Raw genomic sequence first — 12,169 nt, forward strand, 5'->3', positions numbered from 1 at the left:
GTACTCAAGCAAAAGAGTTTGAAGACCAGAGCTTTAGAGCCTCATTATTCAAATGGTGGTCCTGCAGCCAGCAACAAGCAACATCAGCGTCACCTGGGAGTGCGCTAGAGATGGTGCGTCTTGTGCTCCACCTACTTAATTAAAATCTGCATTTTTACCAAGATTTCCAGGTGATTTATACACAAATTAACATTTGAAATCATGCTCTAGGATATCATCAGGGCATGTAAATTTCAATTGTTCCATCTTCTCCTGACCCTTGATAGTATCAGATACTTAAATACTTGCCAATCTGAAGAGTATGAGTTGCATCTGTTTATATCTATTACTTTAAATAAATACTATTCTACCTAAATAATGTACAATAATTACTTAACCATTATTCTAGTAATTGAGAATTTGGGTCAGGTCCAATTTTTCACTGTTACACAGAATGACATTAAAATGCCCTTTTCAGTGTATCATTCTGGTTAAACTCAGTCTTTGAGGTGAGGCTGATTAGGATCATATAAGGGCCGTGTTATTGTTTGTCCCTGGATCCAGTTGCCAGATAAAATACAGGATGGCCTATAATTTGAATTTCAGATTAAGAATCATTTTGTGGTGTATCCTATGCAATATGTGAAATAGGCTTGTCTTCATCTGTGCTGCTATAATAAAATGCCTGAGGGTGGGTAGTTTTAAAAAACAGAAATTTATTTTCTCACTCTCTTGGAGACTGGGAAGCGAGGGCTTTGTGCTATGTCATAGCATGGCAGAGAACTAGAAGGGGAAGCGGGCACTGGCTGAAGGGGCAGTGTTGCTTATTAACAGCCTGCTCCCAAGGTACCTAATCCAGTCTCCAGGAGTGGGAACGCTCAGTGACTGCATTAATCTTTTCACGGGGGCTGACCCCTCATGACCCAAATGCATCTTTAAGGTCCTACTCTGTCTCAACACTGTTACCGAGGGGACCAAGCCTCAACATGAATTTTGGTGGGGACAAAAGGTATATTCAAACTGTGGCACTGTTGCATTGTCAATTGTTTCAACACGAATTATGGAGGACTCATTCAGAATGTAGCCATATGGGCCAGGCGCGGTGGCTCACGCCTGTAATCCCAGCACTTTGGGAGGCCAGGGTGGGCGGATCACGAGGTCAAAAAATCAAGACCATCCTGACAAACATGGTGAAACCCGTCTCTACTAAAAATACAAAAATTAGCTGGGTGTGGTGGTACGCACCTGTAGTCCCAGCTACTTGGGAGGCTGAGGCAGGAGAATTGCTTGAGCATGGGAGGCAGAGGTTGCAGTGAGCTGAGATTGCACCACTGCACTCCAGCCTGGTGACAGAGTGAGACTCCGTCTCAAAAAAAAAAAAAAAAAGTAGCCACATGTACACTAAAATGTTACTGATTATTTGAAATTTAAGTTTAACCAGGTATTGTGTATTTTTATTAGCCAAATATCCCAACTCTAAAGCTGGGCAAATTTTAACCATCATTTTCTTATCTATGAAACGAGGATAGCAATAGAATGTATAAAGTTGTCGTATGAATGAAACGAGATAACCCATGCAGACTGCTTACCACAGAGTATGAAACGTAGTGAAAGCTCAGTAAATGTCAGCTCTTCTTAGTTATTTCATACAGGTGTGTCTTAGGACAAATTCCTAGAAGGATGTTTCAGTTACAGAACTCCTGGGCCTAATTTAAGACCTGTTTGAGCATTCCATCATACTGGTTAAACTTGAATACTGTTTTGTGAAAAACCTTGAGCAGGTTACTGTCGGGGGAAATGGCAATAGAGTAAGGGCTTACAGAGTGCCCACGTAAAATGGTTACAAGTACTGGGAACAATAAACCGCGCCAAACTGCGTCAGGCCCCTGGGGAGGCAAACTTCCCTAAGCCTTCACGTTCCGGATGCAGAGTGACCTTGAGTCTGTTACAGTACATAACATGCTCAAGGACTTCACATCCCTTCTGTAGCATTACAAAGCAACCAGATTTGTATGCTGCTTGTGAGACTCACTCCCTCCAGCTGCACCTAGAATGCAATCTACAGATAACTACATGCTTCTGCTTTTCGAAGAAACTCACAAAGCCACCACTGCTAGCAATCTTTAGAACGACATGCCAGTTCCTGTTCACCGAAGATTGTTCCACCGTCATGCCAATCTCTCCCCACTATCACCTCACCTTCACCCCACCATCTGCTGACTGCTCAAAGTGATTGTAACCAACAAATACTGTGGAGAACCTAAGCTCCAGGCCTTCACTGCCTCCAGTACAAGTGATGGCCCCCTGGTCTCATGTTCATTCTTAAATCTTTTTCTCATTCCTTTGTTGCCACTGAACTCAGGGTACCCAGGGGTGGTGTGTGGGGGGCTGGTTCTCTACAGGTTACCAGATACTTTTCAACTAGCTTCAGGATACAAATCAGATTTTTAAATTGCCACACAAAAACAAAAAACTGCCATGTATATAGGCAAGTATCAATTTCCCTTTAATCACACCAAATATTTGGATATTGACTCTGATTTCTTTTCTATTTTAGGGTCAACTGAAGCAATATTTAAGAAGATACGATCCGACTGGGCACGGTGGCTCAAGCCTGTAATCCAGCACTTTGGGAGGCCGAGGTGGGCGGATCACAAGGTCAAGAGATCGAGACCATCCTGGTCAACATGATGAAACCCTGTCTCTACTAAAAATACAAAAAATTATCTGGGCATGGTGGCGCATGCCTGTAATCCCAGCTACTCAGGAGGCTGAGGCAGGAGAATTGCCTGAACCCAGGGGGGCGGAGGTTGTGGTGAGCCGAGATTGCGCCATTGCACTTCAGCCTGCAAAAAAAAAAAAAAAAGAAGATACGATCCAAGGGATCTGCTAAGTAATTCCTAGGACTTACCTGTGTTGTCTAGTACCTAAACTAAATTACATTACAAAACTAAGACTTAATATTAGGCCCATGGCTTTTAACAAAAGAGAACACTCTATCTTTTGCTTTTGGCAAAGCTGATATTTACAGCATCCAGTCTTTATGCTTACCAGAAAAATATATTTTATATGTATATATTATAAAATATATCGATATACATTACATATATCGTATATATAATTATTGTTATAAATAAATTTTAGTGCCGCAAAATAAGTAGCACTCAAATAGAAATTTCGTCAGCAAGGCCATTTGCTTTTATAGAAGGGTGCAGCTCACAGATGGGACAATGGCAAGTGCATGCATGGACAAGGGAGAGGAAGGGGTTCTTATTCCTGATGGAGGTAGGCCCTACTGCTGTGGCATTCTTCTATTGGCTAGGGTTAGATGGCATAGTCTAGGCTCATTCCGATTGGCTTTTTTTTTTTTTTTTTTTAGACGGAGTTTCACTCTTGTTACCCAGGCTGGAGTGCAATGGCGCGATCTCAGCTCACCACAACCTCCGCCTCCTGGGTTCAAGCAATTCTCCTGCCTCAGCCTCCTGAGTAGCTGGGATTACAGGCACGCGTCACCATGCCCAGCTAATTTTTAGTATTTTTAGTAGAGATGGGGTTTCACCATGGTGACCAGGATGGTCTCGATCTCTTGACCTCGTGATCCACCCGCCTCGGCCTCCCAAAGTGCTGGGATTACAAGCTTGAGCCACCGCGCCCGGCCCCGATTGGCTATTTTAGAGAGAGCAGGGGTATGAGCTGGATTGGCGGGGTGGGTAGTTTGGCAGGAAGAACAGTTACGGAACAGGTCAGAGCAAGTGAGCAGGGTTCCTCCGGTCAAAGCAGGTGACTGGAGCAGCAGGTGACCAGAGCAGGTGACTGGGATGAGTTAGGTCAGGGCAGGGGACCGGGAAACAGATGTGAACTACTGATTAGAACTGGCGGAAAATGTTGTTTACTGAAACTACAAGGAAGTTAAACTTTAAAATAGAGAATTAATAAGAGAGCTGAGCATACTGACACACTGATTCTTTGAAGAAAAACTTGGGGTTCAGTATATCTAACATTATATATTACATACAGTAATTATATATTACATACATATTCTCAAATTTCAACACTAGAAAAAAAGCTGTTACTTTGAAAAGATATTCCACATTTATACTAATATAATTCTCTTTTTTTCTTCAGCTACAGGATTTCTATTTTGCCTTTTTTTTTTTTTTTTTTTTTTTTTTGAGACAGTCTCTCTCTGTCACCCAGGCTGGAGTGCAATGGTGTAATCTTGATCTCAGCTCACTGCAATCTCCACCTCCCGTGTTTAAGTGATTGACCCGCCTCAGCCTCCCAAAGTGCTGGGATTACAGGTGTGAGCCACTGCACCTGGCTTCTATTTTGCATTTTATCATAATGTTAGTAGACTCATGGGTTTATTATGATTAATTTTTTTAGTGACTTTCTAGAGGCAGGAAAGATATAAATAATATATGGGCCAAGAATACAATCATGGTGTGGCACCTGTTTTGTGCTGCCAGGTCAGCCTTTTAAAGGATCTGTCAAGTGGACTGACGGTAATAGATCAGCCACATGTCTGTCTAGCAATAGATTTTATACAGTATTTTGCTAAATAGATAAGTATAAAGAAGTTATTTGTGGCCAGTCACAGTGGTACACGCATGTAATGCCAGCACCTTGGGAGGCTGAGGCAGGTGGATCACCTGAGGCCAGGAGTTCAAGACCAGCCTGACCAACATGGTGAAACCACATCCCTACTAAAAATGCAAAAATTAGGTGGGCATGGTGGTGAACGCCTGTAATCCCAGCTACTCAAGAGGCTGAGGCAGGAGAATCGCTTGAACCTGGGAGAGAGAGGTTGCAGTGAGCTGAGATTGCACCATGGCACTCCAGCCTGGGTGACAAGAGTGAACTCTGTCTCCAAAAAAAAAAAAAAAAAAAAAAAGAGGTTATTGGTTATTTGGGTTGTATCTAATAGCTCAAACAAAACAAAACAAAACAAAACCAAAACTTCATTCCTTGCTGCATACCAGCAACTACAAGAATACCTGGCCCCAAGCAAACACTCATTGTTGATTGAATGAGCTCAATAGATGAGTCAAATTGGTTTTTCCGCTGTAAAAACTAACTTATCTTCTTTCCAGCAGAGGCTATTCTCTTCCACTTTTTTTCCCCCCTTTCAATGCATTTCTTCTCTCATTATCTGTCTTTCTGAATTCAATGTCTTTCACCTTCCTAGCCACCATCACCAGGGTGAACCCAACAGTGATGTATGTGTCTAACCCCAAAGATTCGAAAGCAGCATTTTGGACATCTGGCAATATGTTTACACAGGACAGACAAGGCACCCAGCTGCTTCTTCCCTGATCCCAGCTAAACAGTTTACCAAGAGTCAAGGAGTGTCTGGAGGGCTGGAGGCCAGAGCCACAGGAGGAGACAGACATGAAAAAGGCAAAATCAGAAGCAGGGAAGGGGGAGTATCTCCAGATGATGGAACAGCTGGCAGGGACAGATGGGGAAGCTGGCCTGGAGATCTGGCCAGACACCCAGGCAAGTGGACTGGACAGCAGACGTTTAGGAATGCAGCTGAGCAAGGTGTCAGTACCAGAATCTACCCTGGCAGGAACAAAGGAGCTGCTGCAGCTCAGTCAAAGTCACTGCGCACCAAGCATGGTTCTGCTGAACGTCTTCCTAAGAAGGCAACCGAGACAGATCATCTGTCGGAGGCAGAAGCTATGTTGGCAGAGGGAAAGCAGTCCCTCTCGTCTCTACCAGGGCCAGGTGGGGGTGGTAAGCAAATGTGTTTTACCTCGGTCAGCTGTGTGATAGAGTCTTTTTTTTTTTTTTGAGACGGAGTTTCGCTCTTGTTACCCAGGCTGGAGTGCAATGGCGCGATCTCGGCTCACCGCAACCTCCGCCTCCTGGGTTCAGGCAATTCTCCTGCCTCAGCCTCCTGAGTAGCTGGGATTACAGGCACACGCCATCACGCCCAGCTAATTTTTTGTATTTTTAGTAGAGACAGGGTTTCACCATGTTGACCAGGATAGTCTCAATCTCTTGACCTCGTGATCCACCCGCCTCGGCCTCCCAAAGTGCTGGGATTACAGGCTTGATCCACCGCGCCCGGCCCGGTCGTATTTCTTTAATTGCATTTCACGTAATTCCACGGTGTTCGAAACTTACACTTTTGTTCCACTGTACTGAACGACCAGGAGACTTTTAACCCTTTATTGATGATAGTGATTTGTTTTCCTTTCAAGAGCTGCCCACCGATGCCTCCAGCTCTGGGAAGACATTATCCAAATACCACTGAAATGACTGGCAGCCCAGTCGTTTCCTTAACTCAACACGCTCACTGATGTTTCCGTAGGTCATATATTTCAGACCAGGTTTTCGAAGGAAAAACTGCTCCTAAATGAAAACATACGGTCAGTCATTGCATGAAACCAAACAAATCTTTGGTGATCAAATGATTATATTTAACACAGACGCATATCTTTTCATCATGTGAACTACAAAAGCCCTCCAGATCCCAATTTTTCTCTGTCCAGGGAATGAAGGCAGAGACATACTCTGAGCCTCGGATTCACCCACACGGGACATGTTCACAGCATGTGCCACGGCACCCTAAGTGGCATAGCAGGATCCAGGAAGACTGGGTCCTGCTTCTCAGGAGCCAAAGACTCCCAGCCACCTCTTGTGGTACCCCCTGTCTCCTGTTTTTTCAACAATACTCAAGGACAGACCCCTTACTTGCTGGTCCCGATCAGACATTTCTTTCATCTTTTCAGAAATCGAGGGTGATGTCGGAGTTAAAGGAGAAGGGACCCTGCAGGAGGACTGGCTGGGCTCAAAGTCTGGCTCTACCATTCAGTGTCTGTGTGGCCTTGGGCAAGTCCTCCCCTTATGAACGGGTTATGGGGGTTGAACAGTGTAATATGTACATGCAAAGCCCTGGGCAAGCATGGCTGGCACATACTAAGTGTCACATCTGAGGTGGTCATTGTTGTCACACTTGGTTAGTTTTTTGTGTGCTCTGACTTAAGGAAGCCCCAAGAATGAATGTCTAATGGTCTCTGATGGCCCCATGTTGGAAAAGGTATTCTAGGTAGACTGAAGCCCTATGCAGACAGAACCCTTATATTTTCATCTGTGTTTTCCTAGGCCCTGGCATGCAGGATAGTAATAGTGTTGAATAAGAGAAGTTTGCTAGTCCAAATTAATGTATTACGGACATGCCATGTTGGATTCTCCCAGGGGATCCACGACCACTGTAGGTCCTTGCCGTGGTGTTCTGCCGCCCCTAAGTCCCCAGAGTGGATTGGTGCAGGGGACGAGGCTGCAGGTGGAGGAGGCCATCATTTTGGAGACAAGACAGCATGGATTACCTTCGGCACATCTCCCTGTCCAGAGCCCTCTCTTATCCCAATCAGTCACTACATTTCCCAACGTGCTGTATTATGCAATCTATTGATTTTTATACTTAACATCATATGCCTTTAAGTTAACTTTCTGGCACTATATGCTTTGTGAAATTCAGCAAACCATCCAGAAATAGCTATGTTCAATTCAACCATCTAGATCCATGAGCAGCGTTCACAGAAAAAAAATCAACAGACATGAAAATAAGCTCAAGATTTGTCATCATGAAATACAATTTTAAACAATGAGATGCTTTTTAACCTATTTAATTAAAAGAAACAAACAGTTCAATTATAACCAATATGAGGAGACAGGCACATTCGTGTACATTTGATGGCATCATAGATGATGAAACAGTGAAGACCATTTGGACGTTACCCCATCAGGATTTAAAATGCACTAACTCTTTCCCCAGCAAGCTCATGTCTTAAATTTATTTCAAAGATATATTTGCACACATATGCAAAAAGAAGCATGTCAATAATTCTCATTTCAAGGCTCAGTACAGTGGCTCATGCCTGTATTCCCAGCACCTTGCGAGGCCAAGGCAGGTGGATCATGATGTCAGGAGTTTGAGACCAGCCTGGCCAATATGGTGTAACCACATCTCTACTAAAAATATAAAAAAATTAGCTGGGTATGACAGCACGTGCTTGTAGACCCAGCTACTCAGGAAGGCTGAGGGAGGAGAATTGCCGGAACCTGGGAGGCAGAGGTTACAGCGAGCCGAGATCACACCACTGCATTCCAGCCTAGGCAAAAGAGCGAGACTCCGTCTCAAAAAAAAGAAAAAAGAACTCTAATTTCAGGATTGTCAAGAAAATAACAAAAAGCTGAAGAAATCAGAATGCTTATCAACTGGTACTATTTATTAATGGGATCAATTTTGGTAGATCCAATCCAAGGAAATTTTTTTTTTTTTTTTTTTTTGAGATGGAGTTTCACTCTTGTTGCCCAGGCTGGAGTGCAATGGCGCGATTCAGCTCACCACAACCTCCCCCTCCTGGGTTTAATTGCTTCTCCTGCCTCAGCATCCTGAGTAGCTGGGATTAAAGGCATGTGCCACCATGCCTGGCTAATTTTTGTATTTTTAATAGAGACGGGGTTTCTCCACATTGATCAGGCTGGTCTTGAACTCCTGGCCTCAGGTGATCTGCCCACCTCGGCCTCCCAAAGTGCCGGGATTATAGGTGTGAACCATGGTGCCCGGCCCAAAGGAACTATTCAAGAGAATGAGATAGGTTTATATGTTCTGATTTTGAAAGACAACTTGAAAGCTCGCTGCCTTTTCTTTCCTGATCATAACCCTTTTCCTTAGTTTTAAAAGCTATCTTGATTATGTATTCATTTCTTTTCATTCTAACTTGGATATCTGATTATTCATGCACAGATTATATGGTTTAATTTTACCCATTTGACCTTTACAGGAAGGAAATGATACAGTATAAGTTCTGTTGTGTTTGGCTGACTTCATTCACCATTACGTCTCTGAAATTTACCTATGCTTTTGTAGGTACAGTCATGCACCATGTAATGACGTTTCAGTCAACCCCTGACTATGGCCATAACAGTGGGCCCATAAGATTATAATACCATATTTTTACTGTACCTTTTATTTAGATAATATTTACATACACAAATACTTACCACTGGGTTACAACTGCCTACAGTGTTCAGTAGAGTCACATGCCGTACAAGTTTGTAGCCCGGGAGCAATGGGCCATACCAATAGCCAAGGTGTGTAGTGGGCTGTATCGTCCAGGTTTGTGTAGGTACTAGGTATACTCTATGATAGTCCCACAACAATGAAATCACCTAATGATGATTTCTCATAATATTTTCCCTTCGTTAAGTGAGACATGACTATACAATAGAGTTGGTTAGTTTTCTTTTTCTTTTTTTTTTTTTTTTTGAGCTAGAGTTTCACCCTTGTAGCCCAGACTGGAGTGCAGTGGCATGATTTCGGCTCACTGCAACCTCCACCTCCCAGGTTTAAGGAATTCTCCAGCCTCAGCTTCCTGAATAGCTAGGATTACTGGTGCCCGCCACCATGCCCAGCTAATTTTTTTTTTTTTTTAATTTTTAGTAGAGATGGAGTTTTGCCATGTTGGCCAGGCTGGTCTTGAACTCCTACCCTCAGGTGATCCACACACCTTGGTCTCCCAAAGTGCTGGGATTATACGTGTGAACCACCGTGCCCAGCCCAGTTAATTTTCATTGCTGTATAGGATTACAGCAACTAAATATATCACATTTATTCACTCTACTCTTGATGAGTATTGGTATTGTTACTGCACTAAGTTTTGGCTAAAACCAAAAATGCTGTTTATCAGTCTTCTTGTTCATGTGTCCTGGTGCACAACAGCACACATTTCTGTAGCATATGCATGAGCGCAACTGCTGACTCTCAAGGTATTCATACCTTTACTCTAGTAGATGCTGCCAAGTTGTTTTCAGAGGCAATTTTGTAAAAGTTCACACTCCCGTAAGTGAGGGCTGAGAGTTCCTACTGCTCACCGACACTTGGACCTATCAGACTTTGTTGTTTTTTTCTTTTTTTGAGATGGAGTTTTGCTCTTGTTGCCCAGGCTAGAGTGCAATAGTGCTATCTCAGTTCGCTGCAACTTTCACCTCCTGGGTTCAAGGGATTCTCCTGCTTCAGCCTCCCGAGTAGCTGGGATTACAGGCATGCACCACCAAGCCCAGCTAATTTTGTATTTATAGTAGAGACGAGGTTTCACCATATTGGCCAGGCTGATCTTGAATTCCTGACCTCAGGTGATCTGCTTACCTGGGCCTCCCAAAGTGCTGGGACTACAGGCATGAGCCACCGTGCCCAGCCGGGCCTGTCCGACTTTTTAAATTCTGCCAATCTAAGAGGCGGTGTTGAAATAGTTCTTTGAAGTTTTAATTCACATTTCTTGAATTACAAAAGAAATGGAATGTATTGTCTTCATAATTAAAATGTGTTCTCAATTAGAGAAACGTAAGATGAAGAGCAGGACATACACAGTCATAGACAGTAGTCCCAGCTGCTCAGGAGGCTGAGGCAGGAGAATCGCTTGAACCCAGGAGGCAGAGGTTACAGTGAGCTGAGATGGTGCCGCTGCACTCCAGCCTGGTGACAGAGTGAGACTCCATCTCAAAAACAAAACAATACAAACAAACAAAAAACAAAGAGTTTCAAGTGGGGACAGGGGCAGGGAGAAGGGGAAGCTGTTTGCTTCAGCTGTGGGGCAATTCCCTGGGGGTGGGAATGGAGGGAGTGGATCCAGCACCCCCATAAAAAAGACTGCTCACGCTGGTTGATTTACTTCTAAGAAACTTGAGTTTTCCCAGAAATTAACACAAAAATAATGAGGTGCAAGAGTAGCAGCTTAGGATGAAGTGAGACTAGGGCTGGGGATGGGTTGATGAGGGGTTGGAGGGGTGCTATTCATTCAAGAAAAACAGAGGAAAGAACAACTATCAATAACTATCAACAGGTAGTTTTTTGATCCTCACCCTCCCACAATCCACCCTCCAGAAGGCCCCAGCATCTGTTGTTCCCTACTTTGTGTCCATGTACAATGTTTAGCTCTCACTTATGAGAAGATGCAGTACTTGGTTTTCTGTTCCTGTGTTAATTTGCTTAGGATAATGACATCCAGGACAAACACTGGATCTGGAAAGGCAGCGGCAGGCTTCCTCAGAAGAAGTCCTGCTCTGGGCTTACGTGCATTTTCCAAGTCAAGGATGCGTTCCCCACCTTATATTCATCCAGCCAAACGTGCACCAGTCTTAGGTAGTTACGTGCCACAGCATTGATGAGCTCAGAACCTTTTCCAGGTTGTTTCTTACTGATATGTCCTACGCGAGAGCAGGGGATTATAAAGAGTTGGCCTCCACACATCCAGATCTAGGCATAAGAAGAACCAAAAACACATGAATGCCTTATTGCTAGTAATAGGCAACTGCTGGATTTTTTAAACAGAGGCCAGGTGTGGTGGCTCACATCTGTAATCCCAGCACTTTGGGAGGCCAAGGTAGGCAGATCACCTGAGGTCGAGTTTGAGATCAGCCTGGCCAACATGGTGAAACCCTGTCTCTACTAAAAATACAAAAATTAGCCAGGTGGGGTGGTACATCCCTATAATCTCAGTTACTCGGGAGGCTGAACCAGAAGAATCACTTGAACCTGGGAGGTAGAGATTGCAGTGAACTGAGATCGCGCCACTGTACTCTAGCCTGGGTGACAGAGCAAGACTCCATCTCAAACAAACAAACAAACAAAACAAAACCATAAAAAACCGTAATAAAGGCTAATTAAGTTTCTTTTTTTTTTTTTTTTTTTTTTTTGAGAAGGAGTTTCGCTCTTGTTACCCAGGCTGGAGTGCAATGGTGCGATCTCGGCTCACCGCCACCTCCGCCCCCTGGGCTCAGGCAATTCTCCTGCCTCAGCCTCCTGAGTAGCTGGGATTACAGGCACGTGCCACCATGCCCAGCTAGTTTTTTGTATTTTTAGTAGAGACGGGGTTTCACCATGTTGACCAGGATGGTCTCGATCTCTTGACCTCGTGATCCACCCGCCTCGGCCTCCCAAAGTGCTGGGATTACAGGCTTGAGCCACCGCGCCCGGCCAAGTTTCTTATTTAAATCTCACAACAGCCTCATAATGCAGATTCTGTGATTATCCCCATTCTACAGATGGGGAAACTAACACACAGATTGGTTAAGAAGCTTGCCCGTGACAGAAGTTACACAGCGGAGTGCAAGGTTCGAATTTAGAAGGCCTGACTGAGAGCCAGCAATGAAGTCCAAGGGTTTCTGCCGCTCTCAT

The 12,169-nt window shown here is 44.1% G+C and overlaps 1 protein-coding gene across 1 annotated transcript in view; it reads right to left on the bottom strand.

Moving 5' to 3' along the window:
* Positions 1-6,058: 6,058 nt before the first annotated feature.
* GALNTL5 (polypeptide N-acetylgalactosaminyltransferase like 5) overlaps positions 6,059-12,169 on the bottom strand; it is a 60,420-nt gene continuing 54,309 nt past the window's right edge. The window contains exons 8-9 of the mRNA XM_003929887.3: positions 11,099-11,248; positions 6,059-6,339 (exon numbers count right to left, since the gene is read on the bottom strand). Coding sequence (XP_003929936.2) covers positions 6,184-6,339; positions 11,099-11,248 — 306 coding nt within the window. The 3' untranslated portion in view covers positions 6,059-6,183. The remainder of the gene's footprint in view (positions 6,340-11,098; positions 11,249-12,169) is intronic.

The sequence above is a fragment of the Saimiri boliviensis genome, chromosome 10 (genome assembly GCF_048565385.1).
Source record: "Saimiri boliviensis isolate mSaiBol1 chromosome 10, mSaiBol1.pri, whole genome shotgun sequence".
Classification (NCBI taxonomy): Eukaryota; Metazoa; Chordata; class Mammalia; order Primates; family Cebidae; genus Saimiri; species Saimiri boliviensis.